The following is a 17,651-nucleotide window of genomic DNA, read 5'->3' on the forward strand; positions in this document are numbered from 1 at the left end:
TAATGTAATATACCATATTAATAGGATAAAGGACAATCATATGATCTCAGTAAATACAGAAAGAGCATTTAACAAAATTCAATGCCTATTAACGATAAACTGGGTTCTTCGGGGAACTTCAACATAGTAAAGGTTGTCTAGGAAAAGCCTGCAACAAACTTCACACTTAATGGTTAAGACTGAATGTTTTCCCCTAAAATCAGAAACAAAGCAAGGATATCTGCTCTTACCAGTTTTATTTAACACTGTAGTGGGAGTCCTAGCCAATGTAATAAGCAAAGGAAAAGAGATGAAAGGCATTGAGATGGAAAGGAATATGAAAACTGCCTTTACTCATGACAGCATAATCCCATATTTAGAAAATCCTAAGAATATATATAAAAAATTACAGTAGGCTGGGCGCGGTGGCTCACGCCTGTAATTCCATCACTTTGGGAGGCTGAGGCAGGCGGATCATGAGGTCAGGAGATCGAGACCATCCTGGCTAACACGGTGAAACCCCGTCTCTACTAAAAATACAAAAGTTAGCCAGGCGTGGTTGCAGGTGCCTGTAGTCCTAGCTACTGGGGAGGCTGAGACAGGAGAATGGCATGAACCCGGGGAGGCGGAGCTTGCAGTGAGCCAAGATCGCGCCACTGCACTCCAGCCTGGGCGACAGAGCAAGACTCTGTCTCATTAAAAAAAAAAAAATTACAGTAACAAATGAATGTGGCAAGGTCTTCAAATACAAGATCAGTATACAAAAATCTGTTGTATTTCTATATGCCAACAAAGTAATTCAAAAATAAAATTAAAACAATTTTATAATAGCAACAAATAATAAAACAGGAATGTTTGACATAAAAAGTGTAAGATTCATACATGGAAAACTATAAAACATTGCTTAGAGAAATTAAAGAAGGTCTAAATAAATGGAATAGCATTTCATGTTCATGATCTGGAAGATTCAATATTGTTAAAATGTCAGTTTTCTCCAAATGTATCTATATATTCAATGTAATCCCTTCAAAATTCCAGCAGAATTTTGTTTTTGGTAGAGATTGATGAGCTAATTCTCAAATATATGTAAGTAATATAAAGGATGTAGAATATTCAAAACAAATTTAAAAAGAATAGTGTTGGAAGATTTACATTACTACATTTCTAATACATCTGTTAGAACAAAATTAAAAAGATTGACGATACCAAATGTTGGCAAGGTGATGGAGGAACTACAACTCTTCTACACTGCTGGTAGGCATGGAAAATGGAAAATAGTTTGGTGGTTTCTTAAAATGTTAAATATATACTTCTCACATGACCCAACATTTCCACTCCTAGGGTATCTACCTATATTTAGGGTATCTACTATATTTAACATTTTCTATCCAAGAGAAGTGAAAACATAAATACATGCAAATGTTCATAGCAGCACTATTCTTAATAGCCAGAAGTAGGAAAAACCCACGTGTCCATCAACTGGTGAATCAATTGGTATAAACAAATGTGTTATAGTCATACAATGTAATACAATTCAGCAATAAAAACTGTTAATACATACTGCATCGTGGATTAATATAAAAAATGTCATGCTAAGTATAACATATTATGTGATTGTTTATATGAAATTTCTAGATATCTATAGAAATAGAAAACAGATCAAAGATTGCCTATGGATTGAGGGGAACAGGGCTTTCCTGCAAACAGGCAGAAAGGAACTTTTTGGGGTGATGGAAATGTTCTAAAACTTGAGTGTGATAATGATTGCACAACTCTACAAATTTACTAAAAATCTAAATTATTTACTAAATCTGTAAAAATGGGTTAGTTTAATAGTATGTAAATTATACCTCAATAAAGCTACTTTAAAAATTATACCAATGGACAAAAGTAGGAAAAATAATAATATAGTACACCAAAAATGTAAATGTGTACATATTCACAATTAAAATTGTTTTCTAAATTTTAAAAAAATATTTTATATTTTGTAGAGACAGGGTGTCACCACATTGCCTAGGCTGGTCTTGAACTCCTAGGCTTAAGCAGTTCTCCCTCCCTGGCCTCCCAAAGTGCTGGGATTACAGATGTAAGCCACCACACCCAGCCCTAAAATTTTTTAATTGAGAGAATATATTAAATCTAATGTCTAACATTATTTTCAGTGATGGAGTGTAACTTAGTCCTCCAAAATAAGCCTAAAATAAGAATGAATCTCCCCTTTTACTACTCTTTTTTTGTTGTTGTTGACTGAGTCCTGCTCTGTTGCCCAGGCTCGAGTGCAGTGCTCACAGCAACTTCTGCCTCCCAGGTTCAAGCGATTCTCCTGCCTCAGCCTCCTGAGTGGCTGGGATTTCAGGCGTGTGCCACCATGCCCAACTAATTTTTGTATTTTTGGTAGAGGTGGGGTTTCACCATGTCGGCCAGGATGGCTCGATCTCTTGACTTCGTGATCTGCCCGCCTTGGCCTCCCAAAGTGCTGGGATTACAGGCGTGAACCACCACGCCGGGCCCCTTTCACTACTCTTTAGCATACTGTTTGAGATACATTTGCTAAGTTGAGCAAAACATTCTAATTAATATTAATATTATCTTTTCTTTTTTGTATGTTTTATTTTTAAAAATTAATATTAGAGTGAACAAAAATCACTGTTTGAAGATAGCATGGTTTTGTATTTAGAGAATAAAAAAGGCTAATCAGAAGCACAGAGACTACTTCAGCTGTATTTATAATGTTTTATTTAAGCAGGATGGTGGCCATATGATAGATGACACTGACACTCCTCATTAAAGATGACAGTTTGAGGCCAGGCGTGGTCGCTCACACCTATAATCCCAGCACTCTGGGAAGCTGAGGTTTTTGCTCGAGGCCAGGAGTTTGGGACCAGCCTGGGCAACATAGCTCTACAAAAAGATAAAAAAATTAGCTGGGTGTGGTGGGCATGCACCTGTAATCCCAGATACTGGGGAAGCTGGGTGGGGGGTATTGCCTGAGCCCAGGAGTTTGAGGCTGTGGTGTGCTATGATTGTGCCACTGCACTCTAGACTGGGTGACAGAGCAAGACCCTGTCCTGAAAAAAAAAAAAAAAAAAAAACAAACCCAAAAAATGGCAGTTCAAATACATGCACTAATCTCTCCTGAAACCTCTTTAAAAGTACAATAAATAAGAAAAAATCATGGCAGCCCGCAAGGACTAAAAGAATGGAAGAAGAGACTACAGTAAATGAGAGCTATCAATACAGTTTCGAAGGTTGGAAAATGAAGGAAGTAAAACTCTTAAGTGTCTGCAATAGGGAAAGCCAATAGGAAACAAGTAAAACCCTTGTGATTAACTTCTGAAAGGCTCAGGAATTAGATGTATCAGGTATATCTGTAGGAGTGAGGAAGAACTAAAGACAGGATTGTTTGAGCATGTGTATAAGGGATAATAGATGTACCCCCAGATCTTCCTTATTCTATGTAGCCACATAGTTACCCTTATCTTCCTCTGACAGAAGACCGGATTGAAGCTTGCTCTCTGGAGAGGCTGAGCCAGAGAAGTTCTGGATTCTGGAAGACCAGAAACAAATCAGAGTCTGTTGAGATGCTGCACTAATAATGGGGATTAAGTGAAAGTCTGGTCGTCGGATTTATAATCTGCAAACAGAAGACTGGAATTTCTTTTCGTCAAAATTGAGTAACCAAAGAGAACCTAAGGATACTGAAAAGTGAAATGACTGGCCACGCCTCTATAGTGAGGTCCACTATTCAAAATGCTTCACGCATTGCACACTGAGCTTGCATTCAGTGTGTTAGTGACTGTTAATTATAAATGGATAATTAAAGATCATCAAATATTTAAGACCTAAAGAAAAAGAAGAAAAGAGAAAAGAAGCAATGCAGGAATCATAAAAACAGTGTTTTTAAAGATATAATTACTGCCTTTAAAGAACTGGATACTATAAAAAGACGGAGATATCTTCAGGAGATCTATTGTATAACATTGGTGACTATAGGTAGTATGTTGTATTCTTGAAAAATGCTAAGAGAGTGGATATTAAGTGTTCTCACCACATAAATAATAACCATGTGAGGTAATGTATATATTAATTTAGTCATTCTACAGTGTATATCTACTTCAGGATATGTTGTACACACTGAATACATAGAATATTATCTGTCAATTTAAAAATTAAGAGTGCTTAAGAAATAGACTATAGATTAGAAAGTAGGAAGACTAGAAAATAAAAATAATCAGAATAAATTCAGTGGTGGCTGGGTACAGTGGCTCATGCCTGTAATCCCAGCACTTTGGGAGGCCGAGGCTGATCGTTTGAGCCCAGGAGTTCAAGATTAGCTTGGGCAACATGGTGATACCCTGTCTTTACAAAAAATACAAAAAAATTAGCTGGGCTTGGCGTTGCGTGCCTGTAGTCCCACCTACTTAGGAGGCCGAGGTGGGAGATCATCTGAGCCTGGGAAGTCGAAGCTGCAGTGAGCCGTGATTGCACCACTGCACTCCAGCCTGGGCGACAGAGTGGGACCCTGTCTCAAAAATAAACACATAAATAAATAAAAATTAAAATTAATTCAGTGGAAAAGTTAGAAGATAAATTTGAGACCATTTCCCAGAAAAGTAGTATAAAAATGAACGACAAAAAAGAAAATAGCTAAGTGAGTGCAGTTCATGCAGGAAATGTAATATCCAACTAATAGATGTTCCAGAAAAAGGAAATACATGGAGAAGAAGAAATTAATAAATAATTCAAAAAAATTGCCCCAGAAATGCAGTACTGTGTATGTATTTCCAGATTAAAAGGATCTTTTGGTTGGGCATGGTGGCTCACGCCTGTAGTCCTAGCACTTTGGGAGGCTGAGGCAAGAGGATCCCTTGAACCCAGGAGTTTGAGACCAGCCTGGACAACAAAGTGAGATCCTATCTCTACAATAAAATTTAAAAATCAGCTGGGTATAGTGGTGTGTGCCTGTAGTCGCAGCTATTCAGAAGGCTGAGGTGAAAGGATCCTTTGAGCCTGGGAGTTCAAAGGTGCAGAGAGCCGTGAATGCAACACTGCACTCTAGCCTGGGTGACAAGCGAGATTCTGTCTCAAAAGAACAAGGAAAATAAAAGGATCTTTTGAGTCATCAGCACTGAGAAACATTATCATGAAATTTCAGAACATTTGGAATTAGAGCTTGGGTTAAGCATGGAGTAGAGTGAAGGATCAAAACGGATCATGTAGACAAAAATTGGAAGTCAGAGATACTGCCCGTCAGCAGCAACTTCTAGCTCATTTGGAAGCTAAAAGATAATGGAATGTTCAGTGGAAGGTGAGGGACAATGGCACATGAGAGAAAGTGATTTTCAACCTGAAGTTTTATGCCCAGCCTAATTATTAATCAAGTGCAAAGGCACCACTGATATATTTTGAACTTAGAGTCTCAAAATTCATATCGCATATTCCCTCTGTCAGAAAGCTGTGGGAGGACATGTACTGTATTATAATCCATGAATAAGCCAGAAAGGAATTCATAGTATCAGAAAACAGGATAGCCAACAAAGCGAAGTAAAAGGAATTCCAGGATAATTGCAAATGTCTCAGGATGATAGCTTATATCTGACCTAGAAAACAACCAGTCCAGAATGGAGTATGAAGACAGAAAATTGGTATAGACATCTTGAAGGGGGAAAACTAAACTGATATATGTTGAGTTTGAGCATATTGGAAGCAGATATGTAACAGAGGGAGTTTAAAGATGAATTAGTAATAGAAGATTAAGTGAATAAAAAAATGAGGCAATTACAGTTCTAGGACAAGCAAAAAATTTATGAGAGGAAAATATAATAGTTCGCTACTTGGGTTAGCTGTGAACAATATTTATGTAATTATAACCCTCTAAACATTGATTTAACAAAAATTTGTGATAAAACTGTTGGGGGAAAAAACTATAGTTCAGGAGGGCGTGCGTGTTTAGTGATGCTGTAATCATTAATAGTGTGTAGTATGTCTTACATTGTTTTAAGAAACACACACAATTGATCCTCATGATCATCTTATGAGGTATGTGCTATTATCTTCCCTTTTTTATAGGTGAAGGAATTGAGGCATAGAAAGGCTAAATAAGAGTTATTTCCTCATCTTCAACAGTAAGAAATGAATGGATAACATCTGAAATTGATAAAAGCACTGTAAACTTTTTTTTTAGAAGTAAAGAGAAGAAATAGCTAGGATGTATGAATCAAGGGTAAGGAAGGGTGAGACTGGAATGTTATTTTTTATTAACCTTGTAATATGAGTATTATTTTAGTACAAATAAAGATTTAATTTTAAAACATTTTTCCTCCAAAACCAAATAATACATTAAATGATGTTACCTGAGTAATAGGATATACATATATTTCCATATGCGATAGGTAGATTTAGAGGTATGTGAGTATTTACGTATATTGGCTATACCAATATGCTTTATTTATACCGGTGCCAAAACCAACAAATCTCCTTAGCATTTAGGTAAGAGCTTTAGAGTCAGATGGACTGAACTGTATATTATAGTAATTTTCCTAATTATTCACTACCTGTTATTATTCTTACCTGTAAGAAGATTATACGGCTGCACTTACTGTCATGTGAGTTGCAGTGCCTTCCTATAAGAGAAGAATTCTTCCTGGCCCCACAGACTTCCACCTTGGTCATGGGATTTGCTTGGCCAGTGGAATGTGAGCTGAATATGACCTTCCTCCCGTGACCCAATACTTTTCGTTTTCTTACCTTTCCTATTCAGTGAATTGCTAAAGTGCTAAAGTCAGGGTTTAGAGTTCTTCACCTTCACACTAATCTCACATTTTCAGTTACCAATACTTCTGGATTATACCTGCTAAATATCTTTTGAGTATGAGTACTCTTCCCAGTTCACGCTTCTAATTACCTGGTCTAACCTATTGTCTACTCATCTGGTTGGCAAACTATTGCTTATGTGCAAATCTAGCTGAAACACAGCCAGGTTTAGTGCTTTACATATTTATATTCAATGTCTGTGTCTGCTTTAGTGCTACAGTGGCTGAGTAGTTGTGACAGAGATTGTATAGTCCAGCAGTCCCCAACCTTTTTGGCACCAGAGACCAGTTTCATGGAAGACAGTTTTTCCATGGACTGGTGTGGGGGGGTGGTTTTACAATGATTCAAGCACATTACATTTATTGTATACTTTATTTTTATTATTATTACCTTATAATATATAATGAAATAATTATACAGCTCACCATAATGTAGAATCAGTGGGAGCCCTTAGCTTGTTTTTCTGCAACTAGACAGTCCCATCTGGGGGTGATGGGAGAAAGTGACAGATCATCAGGCATTAGATTCTCATAAGGAGCACGCAACCTAGATCCCTCGAATGTGCAGTTCACAGTGGGGTTTGCACTCCTGTGAGAATCGAATGCTGCCACTGATCTGACAGGAGGTAGGGCTCAGGTGGTAATTTGAGCAGTGGGGAGTGGCTGTAAATACAGATAAAGCTTCCCTTGTTCTCTCACCTGCCCCTCACCTCCTGCTGTGCAACCTGGTTCCTAACAGGCCACGGACCACTATTCCATGCCCTGGGGGTTGGAGACCCCTGATAGAGTCCATAAAGCCTAAAATGCCATCTGGCCCTTTATAGAAAAATTTTGTCCACTCCTGATTAGATTACTGGAGTAGGTTTTTTAACTTTCTAACTGCTTTCTCTTGCTTCCTATCTCTCTTTACCCTCCATCTGTTCTTTATAACAAAGCCAGGTTGTTGTTTTTTGGTTTCTGTTTTAACACAAATTTGATTGTTTTTCTCATATTTAAAACTGTTTCTTGACTTCCTAGTACCCTTACAATAAGATCATACTCCTAGCATGGTTATAGTTTTCACATTATGGCATCTTCTCATCTCACAAGTTTACCTCTCTCACCCATGTCTTGACCTCTTTTCACTTCCACTCTGTGCTTTAGGCCTTCTCAAACTTACTTTAGTTTTTACCATGCTATCTCTTATTCCTGGGTCCTCTCATATGCTTTTCTTTCTTTCTTGCCCTGCCCTGCTCTGCCTTGCCCTGTCTTGTCCTGCCCTGCCCTGCCTTGTCCTGCCCTGCCCTGCCCTCCCTTCCCCTCCCCTTCCCAACACCCCTCCCCTCCCCTTCCATTCCCTTCTTTCGAGACGGAGTCTTGCTCTGTCACCCAGGCTAGAGTGCAGTGGCACGATCTTGTCTCCCTGCAGCTTCTGCCTCCCTGATTCAAGGAATTCTCCTGCCTCAGCCTCCTGAGTAGCTGGGACTACAGGCTCATAGCCACTACTCCCGGCTGATTTTTGGCATTTTAATAGAGACAGGGTTTTACCATGTTGCCCAGGCTGGTCGCCCTGAGCTCAGGGAATCTGCCTGCCTCAGCCTCCCAAAGTGCTGGGATTGCAGGCGTGATCATATGTGTTTCTTGATTCCTCATTTTGCTATATCCCATGTGCAACTTTACAAGTTCTTATACATCCTTCAGGTATCAGGTTAGATACTATTTTTCTTTGTGGAAATCTTTCTTGGACTTCTTAAATGTGAATAAGGTGTCCTTTATGGATGTTCCTGTAGTGCTATACTTGCCTTGTAATTGTTGTTTTGTTGTTCATCATATGCTCCAAATCAGGGGTAACTTCCCTCTCTGCACCAGACTGTATAAATAGTTCAATTCTTTTGATGGTAATAAAATAGAAAATTTCAGCACACTAGGAAATAGAGATTTGTCACAGGGTTTCACTTGTTTTTTATTCCTTGTTTAATACAAAGTCCAATTATATTGCATCAATACCTCCAGTGTTTTTGTTCCTCTTCCAAAAAGTGGGGACTTCATTTGTCAAGTGGTTCTGAGCTTGTGATGATGTTGCACAGTTATGTTGGGGGCAGACAATAGAGAGGGCTGCGTACAGCCTACAGCTGGGGATCTGCAGAGAATTTCCAGACCACTACTCTGGCAACTAGTGATTATCCTGATTCTGTCCTACAATCTTTTCCTGGGCTGCTGAGGTAGAGGTTGTGGCCAATAAGGAAATCCACTCATAATGCCCATTGAACCTCTCAAAGTTAAGCAGTCTTGTTTGATTTAAACAAAACCTCTCTCTACTTTGATTAGGGATGCATTTTGTGTCATATAACGAAAGGCAGGATAGTGTAGTGGTTAGAGAACAGACTTTGGAATGAGAATGAAAGAGTTGGAATCTCTGCCTTGGTTGCCTTATCTGTAAAGTGAGGATAATAAAGGTACCAATCTCATAGGACATTTGTGAGGATTAAATGAGTCAAGTTAACTTAAGTACAGTCATTTGCCACATAATGATGTTTCTGTCATCAGTGGACCTCATATACAACAATGGTCCCATAAGATTATAATGGAGCTGAAAAATTCCTATTGCCTAGTGATTTTGTAGCCATCCTAAAGTCATAGCACGACACATTACTCATGTGTTTGGAGTGATGCTGGAGTAAACAAACCAAATGCACTGTCAGTCATAAAAAGTATAGCATACAGTTATGTAAGGTACCTAACACTCGATAATGATAATAAATGACTATATTACTGGTTTATATATTTACTATACTATACTTTTAATTGTTTAATTTTAGAGTGGACTCCTTCTGTTTATTAAAAAAAAAATCAGTTAACTGTAAAACAGTCTCAGGCAGGTCCTTCAGGAGGTATTCCAGAAGAAGGCATTGTGATCATAGGAGATGACAGCTCCCTGTGTGTTATTGCCCCTGAAGACCCTACAGTGGGACAAGATGTGGAGGTGGGAGACAATGATATTGATGATCCTGACCCTATGTAGGCCTTGGCTGTGTGTGTTTGTGTCTTAGTTTTTATTTAAAAAGTAAAAAAATAAAAAAATAAAAAAAAAAAAAGAAAATGTGTGTTTTTAAACTGTTATTACAAAAGAGTAAAAAAGTTAAAAAAATTATAAAGCTTATAAAGTAAAAACATTACAGTAAGCTAAGGTTAAGTTATCATAGAACAGACTGGGTGAGATGGCTCATGCCTGTAATTCTAGCACTTTGAGAGGCCACAGCAGGAGGATCACTTTAGACCAGGAGTTTGAGACCAGCCTGGGTGACAAAGAAAGACCCCTTCTCTACAAAAACAAACAACAACAACAACAACAACAACAACAAACTCCTTGGGAGGCTGAGGTAGGAGGATTGCTTGAGCCCAGGAGAATGAGATTGTGGTGAGCTGTGATTGTGCCATTGCACTATATCATGGGCAACAGAGCAAGACTCTGTCCCAGAGAAAAAAAAGTTATTGTTGTAGAAAGCAAGATTTTAAAAAATGTGTAGCCTATGTTTACGGTGTTTATAAAGTCTACAATAGTGTACTACAGCAGTGTCCTAGGCTTTCACTTTCATTGACCACTCACTCACTGACTCACTCAGAGCAACTCCCAATCCTGAGAGCACTATTCATGATAAGTGCCCTATACAGGTGTACCATTTTTTATCTTTTTTTTTTTTCTTTATTGAGACAGAGTTTCACTCTTGTCGCCTAGGCTGGAGTGCAATGGCGCGATCTTGGCTCACTGCAACCTCAGCCTCCCGGGCTCATGCGATCCTGCCTCAGCCTCCTGAGTAGCTGGGATTACAGGTGCCCACCACCACGCCCGGCTAATTTTGTATTTTTAGTAGAGATGGGGGTTTCACCATGTTGGCCAGGGTGGTCTTGAACTCCTGACCTCAGGTGATCCTCCTGCCTTGGCTTCCTAGAGTGTTGGGATTACAGATGTGAGCCACCGTGCCCAGCCCCATTTTTTATACCATATTTTTACTGTACCTTTTTTAGGTTTAGACACAAATACCACTGTGTTTAAAATTGCCTAAATATTTTGCATAGTAATATGCCGGGCAGATTTGTAGCCTCGGAGCAATAGGCTGCCATGTAGCCTAGGTGTGTAGTAAGCTATACCATCGAGATTTGTGTAACTACACTGTATGATGTTCAGGCAACAGTGAAATCACTTAAAGATGAATTTCTTAGAATGTATCCCTGACATTAAGTGATGCATGACTATATGTAAAAGTGCTTAGGATAGTGCCTGGCATGTACTTCCTCATTATACATACATGCACGGTGGAAGATAAAGCAGAAGGATTCTAAAGTATGGAATGTGTTTTTTACTCTCCCTCAGTGCAAAATATACAACAGTATATGGTGACTTTTCTAATCTCCCTTAAGATCAGTAGTCATACATTTATTAATGATTTCTGTCCCTTTAGGAAATAAAAAAAATGGGGAGATTCAGAGGGCATTTTCCTGAGAAACCCTTGTACATTTGGTGTTATTGTTTGTCTTCCCTTCTATACTGTACATTCTTTGAAGATAGAGCCATGTTTTGACTTATTATTTTATACCTAGCTCAAGCAGATTATCTGACATATAGAAGATACTTGTCAAATATTTGTTGACTGAGTGAATAAATGTGTTTCTATTGCTAAGGGAGCTTTGGATAATTTTACCTCTAGTTAATGCTAATTCTAACTCTGTAACATTGTTGGAGAAAAGTCTAGAAAGCAAAGAAAGTAGAAAAATTATTTTGGCTCTAAAGTGATGGGGAATAGCACTGGTACAAATGTCCAGAAAGCTTAGCACTGGGACAAATGTCCAAAAAGGTAAAAAGTAATATTTTTACCTTTAAATTTTTAATTTCTGATTTTGAATATAGTACACAAGATAATTGTTATTCTCATGAAAATTGTGCATATTTCAAAAATTAGTGTACATGTTTCTTCAAAGGGTTTTTTCCTTGAGTTGCCTCATTTTCACATTTTGATTCCTTCTTTAATTTTATTACATTTAAGGTTTTAGAACATTTTTCTGTAAAATCTATAGCTTATGGTGAGTTGAATAGAAATATATAAGATTCACAAGAGAAATTGACTGCATCTGTTTAAACAAAGCTAAAGATCAATACTGGTTCAATGTCCGTAATAGGTAAACAGCAAATTACGGTAACCTTTAATTTTGGCATTAATTTTAATGATTGAATATCTAATTTTTAAGACGTAATTGAGAATTAGCATGTGCAAATTATTTTATTTTTATTTTTTAAGTTAAGGGACAGGGTCTTGCTCTGTCACCCAGATTAGAGTGTAGTGGTGTGATCTCAGCTCACTGCAACCTCCACGTTCCCAGTTCAAGTGCTTCTCCTGCCTCAGCCTCCTGAGTAGCTGGGATTACAGGCGCCCGCCACCATGCCCAGCCACTTTTTGTATTTTTAGTAGAGACAGAGTTTCAGCATGTTGGCCAGGCCGGTCTCAAACTCTTGACCTCAAGTATCCTCCCACCTTGGCCCCTCCCAAAGTGCTGGGATTATAGGGGTGAGCCACTGCACCTAGCCACTATTTCTCACCATATACAAAAATCAAGCCAAAATGGATTAATGATTTAAATGTAAGACCTGAAACTGCTAGAAGAAAACATAGGGGAAATGCTTCAGAACATTGGTTTGGGTAAAGATTTTATGGAGAAGACCTCAGAAGCACAGGTAACAAACAAAAATAGATAAATAGGATTGTATCAAACTAGAAAGCTTCTGCACAGCAAAGGAAACAATCAAGATTGAAGAGACAACCTATAGAATGAGAGAAAACATTTGCAAACTTTTCATCTGAAAAGGGACTAATATATATAAGGAACTCAAATAACTCAATAGCAAAAATCCAAATACTTCAATTTTAAAATGGGTGAATGAGCTGAATAGACATCTCTCAAAAGAAGACAATACAGATGGCAAACAGGTATATGAAAAAATGCTCGATATCACCAATCATCAGGGAAATGCAAATCAAAACCGCAATGAGATACCACGTCAACCTAATTAGAATGGCTATTATCAAAAAGACAAAAAAAAATGCTGGCAAGGATGCAGAGAAAGGGGAATTCTTATACACTGGTGGTGTGAATGTAAATTAGTACAGCCATTATGAAAAACGGTCTCGTGGTTCCTCAAAAAACTAGAAATAGAACTACCATATGATCCAGCAGTCTCAGTATATATCCAAAGGAAAGATAATCTGTATGTTGAAGGGATATCTGCATTCCTATGTTTATTGCAGCACTGTTCACAATAGTCATGACATGGAATTCAGTGTACGTGTCCATCAACAGGTGAATGGATAAAGAAAATATGGTATATATACACAATGGAATACTATTTAGCTGTAAGAAAGAATGAAGTTGTGTCATTCATGGCAACATGAATGGAAATGGAGAACATTATGCAAAGTGAAATAAGCCAGACACAGAATGATAAATACTTTGTGTTCTCACACATACACGGAAGCTAAAAAGTTGATCTCATAGAAGTAGAGGGTAGAATAGTAGTTACTAGAGGTGGGGAAGTGTAAGAGGGAGGGAATGACAGATAGCCAATGGTTGGTTAACAAATACAAAAGTACAGCTAGATGGGAATAAGGTTTAGTGTTCTGTAGCACTGTAAGGTGGCTATAATTAACAACAATTTATTATATATTTTCAGATACCTAGCAGGGTGGATTTTGAATGAACCCAACACAAAGAAATGATAAATGTTCAAGGTGATAGATATAGTTTGATCATTACACATTGTATACATGTATTGAAATATCACATTCTACCCCATAAATATGCACCATTATAACGTGTCAATTAAAAATAGTAGAAGCAAAAAAAAGATGGAAGTTATTTGTTTTTGAGGAGTGAAATTCAGAGGAGAGGAGAGATGGCTCAGGGGACTATTGTTTTTCACGTATTGATCTGTTGGCACTGTTCGAATATTTTAAAAAGTGATAAAGTATATTGATGCATTAGTGGAGAGGATTAAAAACTAAAACAAAATATGTATTAATGGCAAGTTCCTTTAAGGAGCTTTAGGATTAAAGTGTCCCCAGTAAAAGGGAATCAGATATAGAGAAAAAGAAATGTAAGTTTATTTTTTGTATTTAAAAGGGCTTTTCTGGCTGGGTGCAGAGGCTCACACCTATAATCCCAGACTTTTGGGAGGCCGAGGCGGGTAGATCACCTGAGGTCAGGAGTTTGAGACCAGCCTGGCTAACATGGTGAAACCCCATCTCTACTAAAAATACAAAAAATTAGCTGGGCTTAATGGTGGGCACCTGCAATTCCAGCTACTTAGGAGGCTGAGGCAGGAGAATCACTTGAACCCGGGAGGCAGAGGTTGCGGTGAGCCGAGATCGCGCCATTGCACTCCAGCCTGGGCTACAAGAGCGAAACTGCGTCTCAAAAAAAATAAATAATAAAAGGGCTTTTCTTTATTTCTGGTTTTATTTTTGTTTTGTTTTATCCTAGGGTTTGAAAAACAAACCGAAAAAGATGGGCCACATAAAGCCAGACTTGATTGACGTTGACTTAATCAGAGGTTAGTCTTAAAATTGTTTTTTGTGTACATTATTATATTATTTCACAGGGATGCTTAATTTTCAGTATCTTCTCTATATGATGGTATACTTTAATTTCTAAATGTAACACTTTACTCTCATCATTCAGGCTTTAGCACTTTTTCCGCCTCTGTCTTAGTACTGTGTGGCTCTATAAATTACATGCATACATGTAAAAGAGGGATGAACGTAGAGACTTGCTGTTGTGTAATTAAGATAAATGTGTTGTTTAACATTCAAGTAAGCCTGACTTATTTTGAGCTTCTGTCCTAGTGATTGAGGCAAGAAGTGATTACATTTAACAAACATCTAAGAGAGTTTTTTGTTTTTTTTTAACTGAACAGGTTTTTTGCTGCTTTTTGCACTCGCCTGTTTTTAATGTAGTGCTACAGGTGGCCTTCAATACAGTGTATATAAATGTTTGATGTTTTGTTTTATTGTATGTTTAAAGGGTCAACATTTGCCAAAGCAAAACCTGAAATTCCGTGGACATCTCTGACTCGGAAGGGGCTTGTTCGAGTTGTATTTTTTCCATTGTTCAGCAATTGGTGGATTCAGGTTACCTCTTTAAGAATCTTTGTTTGGCTGTTACTACTTTATTTCATGCAAGGTAATTGGAGGAATTGGAATAAGCAATGACAGTTTCTTTTTGCTGCTTTTGCTATTAAATAATGAAGACCTACTGATTTTACATTTACCCTTTCATTTGACAGTTTAAAGTACGCAGAAATGAAGAGACATATGCCATTCGGGGTTCATATTAAAATTATCTGCTACGAGAAACATTCTTGTGTAACTCTTTCTCCTCACTTGAGTTTCTTTCTACCTGTCTCACTGGCCAGGCCTTCTCAGTCTTTTCTTGTGTCTGACCTTTGAGCCTTTGAAATTGGGTATGTGTGTTTTTTGTTTTTGTTTTTGAGACGGGGTCTCTCTCTGTCACCCAGGCTGGAGTGCAGTGGCATGATTACAGCTCACTGCAGCCTTGACCTCCCAGACTCAAGTAATCCTTCCACCTCAGCCACCCAAGTAGCTGGCACTACAGGTGTATGCCACTGTGCCTGGCTAATTTTTGTATTTTTTTGTAGAGACAAGATGTTGTCATGCTGTCCAGGCTGGTCTTGAATTCTTAGGCTCAGAACTGTTGGGATTACAGGTGTGAGCCACCAAGTTTAGCCTGAATATTGGATTACCTAAAGTTTGCACCCTAGGTTCTGTTCTCTAAATAGTCTCATTAAGGCCTATTGGTTTAAATACAGTTGATACACAGGTGATTCCCAAATCTACGTCTTCAGGCCAGATCTCTCTGCTGAACTTCAGACTTATAAATCTAATTGCCTGCTTTGACATTTCCATATGGAGATTTAATTGGTATCTTGAAGTTAATTATATAAAAAATGGAACTCTTGACTTGTGTGTGTGTGCACTGCACACATGTGCATGTGTGTGTAAACTTGTTCCTCTTTATGTCTCCAATTCATTAAATGATACTATCAGTCACCCAGTATTCAGGTGAAAAATTAAATCTTCCTACTCTACCCTACCATCAACTCTCACATGTAATATGTCACCAAGTCTGTGAGTTCTTCCTCCAAATTTTTCACTCTATTTATCTCAGTCTCTACTGCCATGATCATTGTCCACAGCACCAGCATTTCTTTGCTTAGACCACTGGAATAACATCTACTCTGAGCCTTCTTTCTACCAATCATTCTCTCCACAGCAATTAGCAAAATCTTTTAAAAACAGAAGCCATATAATGTAATTTTCCTGCTTAAAACCCTGTAGTGACTTCTGTTGACCTTAGAACAAAAACTCAAAGTTCTTACCGTGGCCTATAATGCCCTACAGGACCTGGTCCCTGCTCTCCTCTCAGACATCATCTCCTCCTATTTCTTACCACTCTGCTCATGCTGGCTGTAGGCATAATGTCCTTTTTTTTGTTCTTCACACAGAGCTGTTTTGTTTTGTTTGAAGCATTCGGAGTTTGGCTCTTTTTTCCCAGGCTGGAGTGCAGTGGTGTGATCTCGGCTCACTGAAACCTCTGCCTCCTAGGCTTAAGTGATTCTCGTGCCTCAGCCTCCCAAGTAGCTGGGATACAGGTGTGTGCCACCACGTCCAGCTAATTTTTTGTATTTTTAGTAGAGATGGGGTTTCACCATGTTGTCTAGGCTGGTCTCGAACTCCTGACCTCCGGTGATCCACCCGCCTCAGCCTCCCAAAGTGCTGGGATTACAGGTGTGAGCCACTGTGCCCGGCCATTTGAAGCATTCTTAAGGCTTTTCAAATGGCTGGCTTTTTTCTCACCTTTAAATCTCAACTGGGATGTAACTTTCGTAAAGAGGCCATTCCTATCTATCTATCTATCTATCTATATATATATATATATTTTTTTTTGAGATGGAGTCTCACTCTGTTGCCCAGGCTGGAGTGCAGTGGCGTGATCTTGGCTCACTGCAAGCTCCGCCTCCCGGGTTCACGCCATTCCCCTGCCTCAGCCTCCCGAGTAGCTGGGACTACAGGTGCCCGCCACCACGCCCAGCTAATTTTTTGTATTTTTAGTAGAGACGGGATTTCACCATGTTAGCCAGGATGGTCTCGATCTCCTGACCTCGTGATCCGCCCGCCTCAGCCTCCCAAAGTGCTGGGATTACAGGTGTGAGCCACCGCGCCTGGCCTCCTATCTATATTTCTAAGTAGTCCTAATACCCTCTAGTCACTATCATAAGAATCAATTTTAATTTCTGGGTTACACATCACTACCTGATATTTTCTAACTGTGTGCAGGGACCCAATATATTCTCTTTACGACTGTATCCCCATTGTCTACCAAGGAAGTAGGCAGTATATACTATGGTTACACCTCTGCAAAAAGATATGAATTAGAACACAGAGTGGGAGGAAGTTGGGTTAAGGTGAAAGAATTATGGGTTCTTTTCTTTTATTTGTGTCAGTTAAAAATTTTTTAAAGACATAGAGTGAAAAATATATGTATAAATTTACAAATCTATAGGTTTAATTTTTTTCAAGTTGTGAAAGTGTCATTTATTAGAATATCTGTAATGGAAATGTTCCGCATATGTGCTGCCCAGTATAGTAGCTACTTAGACATATGTGGCTATTGAGTATTCAAAATGTAGTTAGTGTCAGTAAGAGACTGAATTTTAAATTTTATTTGATTTAAATTAAGTCTTCTAACGGTAATTTTAATGGCTGCGTAATAATTCATCATATGGGCATACCATCATTTAAAACTATCATTTTA

General features: G+C 38.4%; 1 protein-coding gene across 22 annotated transcripts in view; it reads left to right on the forward strand.

Moving 5' to 3' along the window:
* Positions 1–17,651, forward strand: part of PHTF1 (putative homeodomain transcription factor 1) — a 129,143-nt gene that overhangs the window by 6,456 nt on the left and 105,036 nt on the right. For 12 of the 22 annotated variants that reach the window (XR_010123764.1, XR_010123755.1, XR_010123759.1 and 9 more), the window contains exons 4-5: positions 14,301–14,370; positions 14,841–14,999. Coding sequence is in view for 14 of the 22 variants with exons in the window: in XM_054463632.2 (XP_054319607.1) it covers positions 14,301–14,370; positions 14,841–14,999 (229 nt within the window). In the remaining 8 variants the exon portion in view is untranslated. Of the gene's footprint in view, positions 1–3,471; positions 9,754–14,300; positions 14,371–14,840; positions 15,000–17,651 lie in introns of those variants that run through there. The other 10 variants (XR_008495748.1, XR_010123761.1, XM_054463666.2 and 7 more) reach the window with 4 other exon arrangements.

Source organism: Pongo pygmaeus, chromosome 1, assembly GCF_028885625.2.
Source record: "Pongo pygmaeus isolate AG05252 chromosome 1, NHGRI_mPonPyg2-v2.0_pri, whole genome shotgun sequence".
Taxonomy (NCBI): Eukaryota; Metazoa; Chordata; class Mammalia; order Primates; family Hominidae; genus Pongo; species Pongo pygmaeus.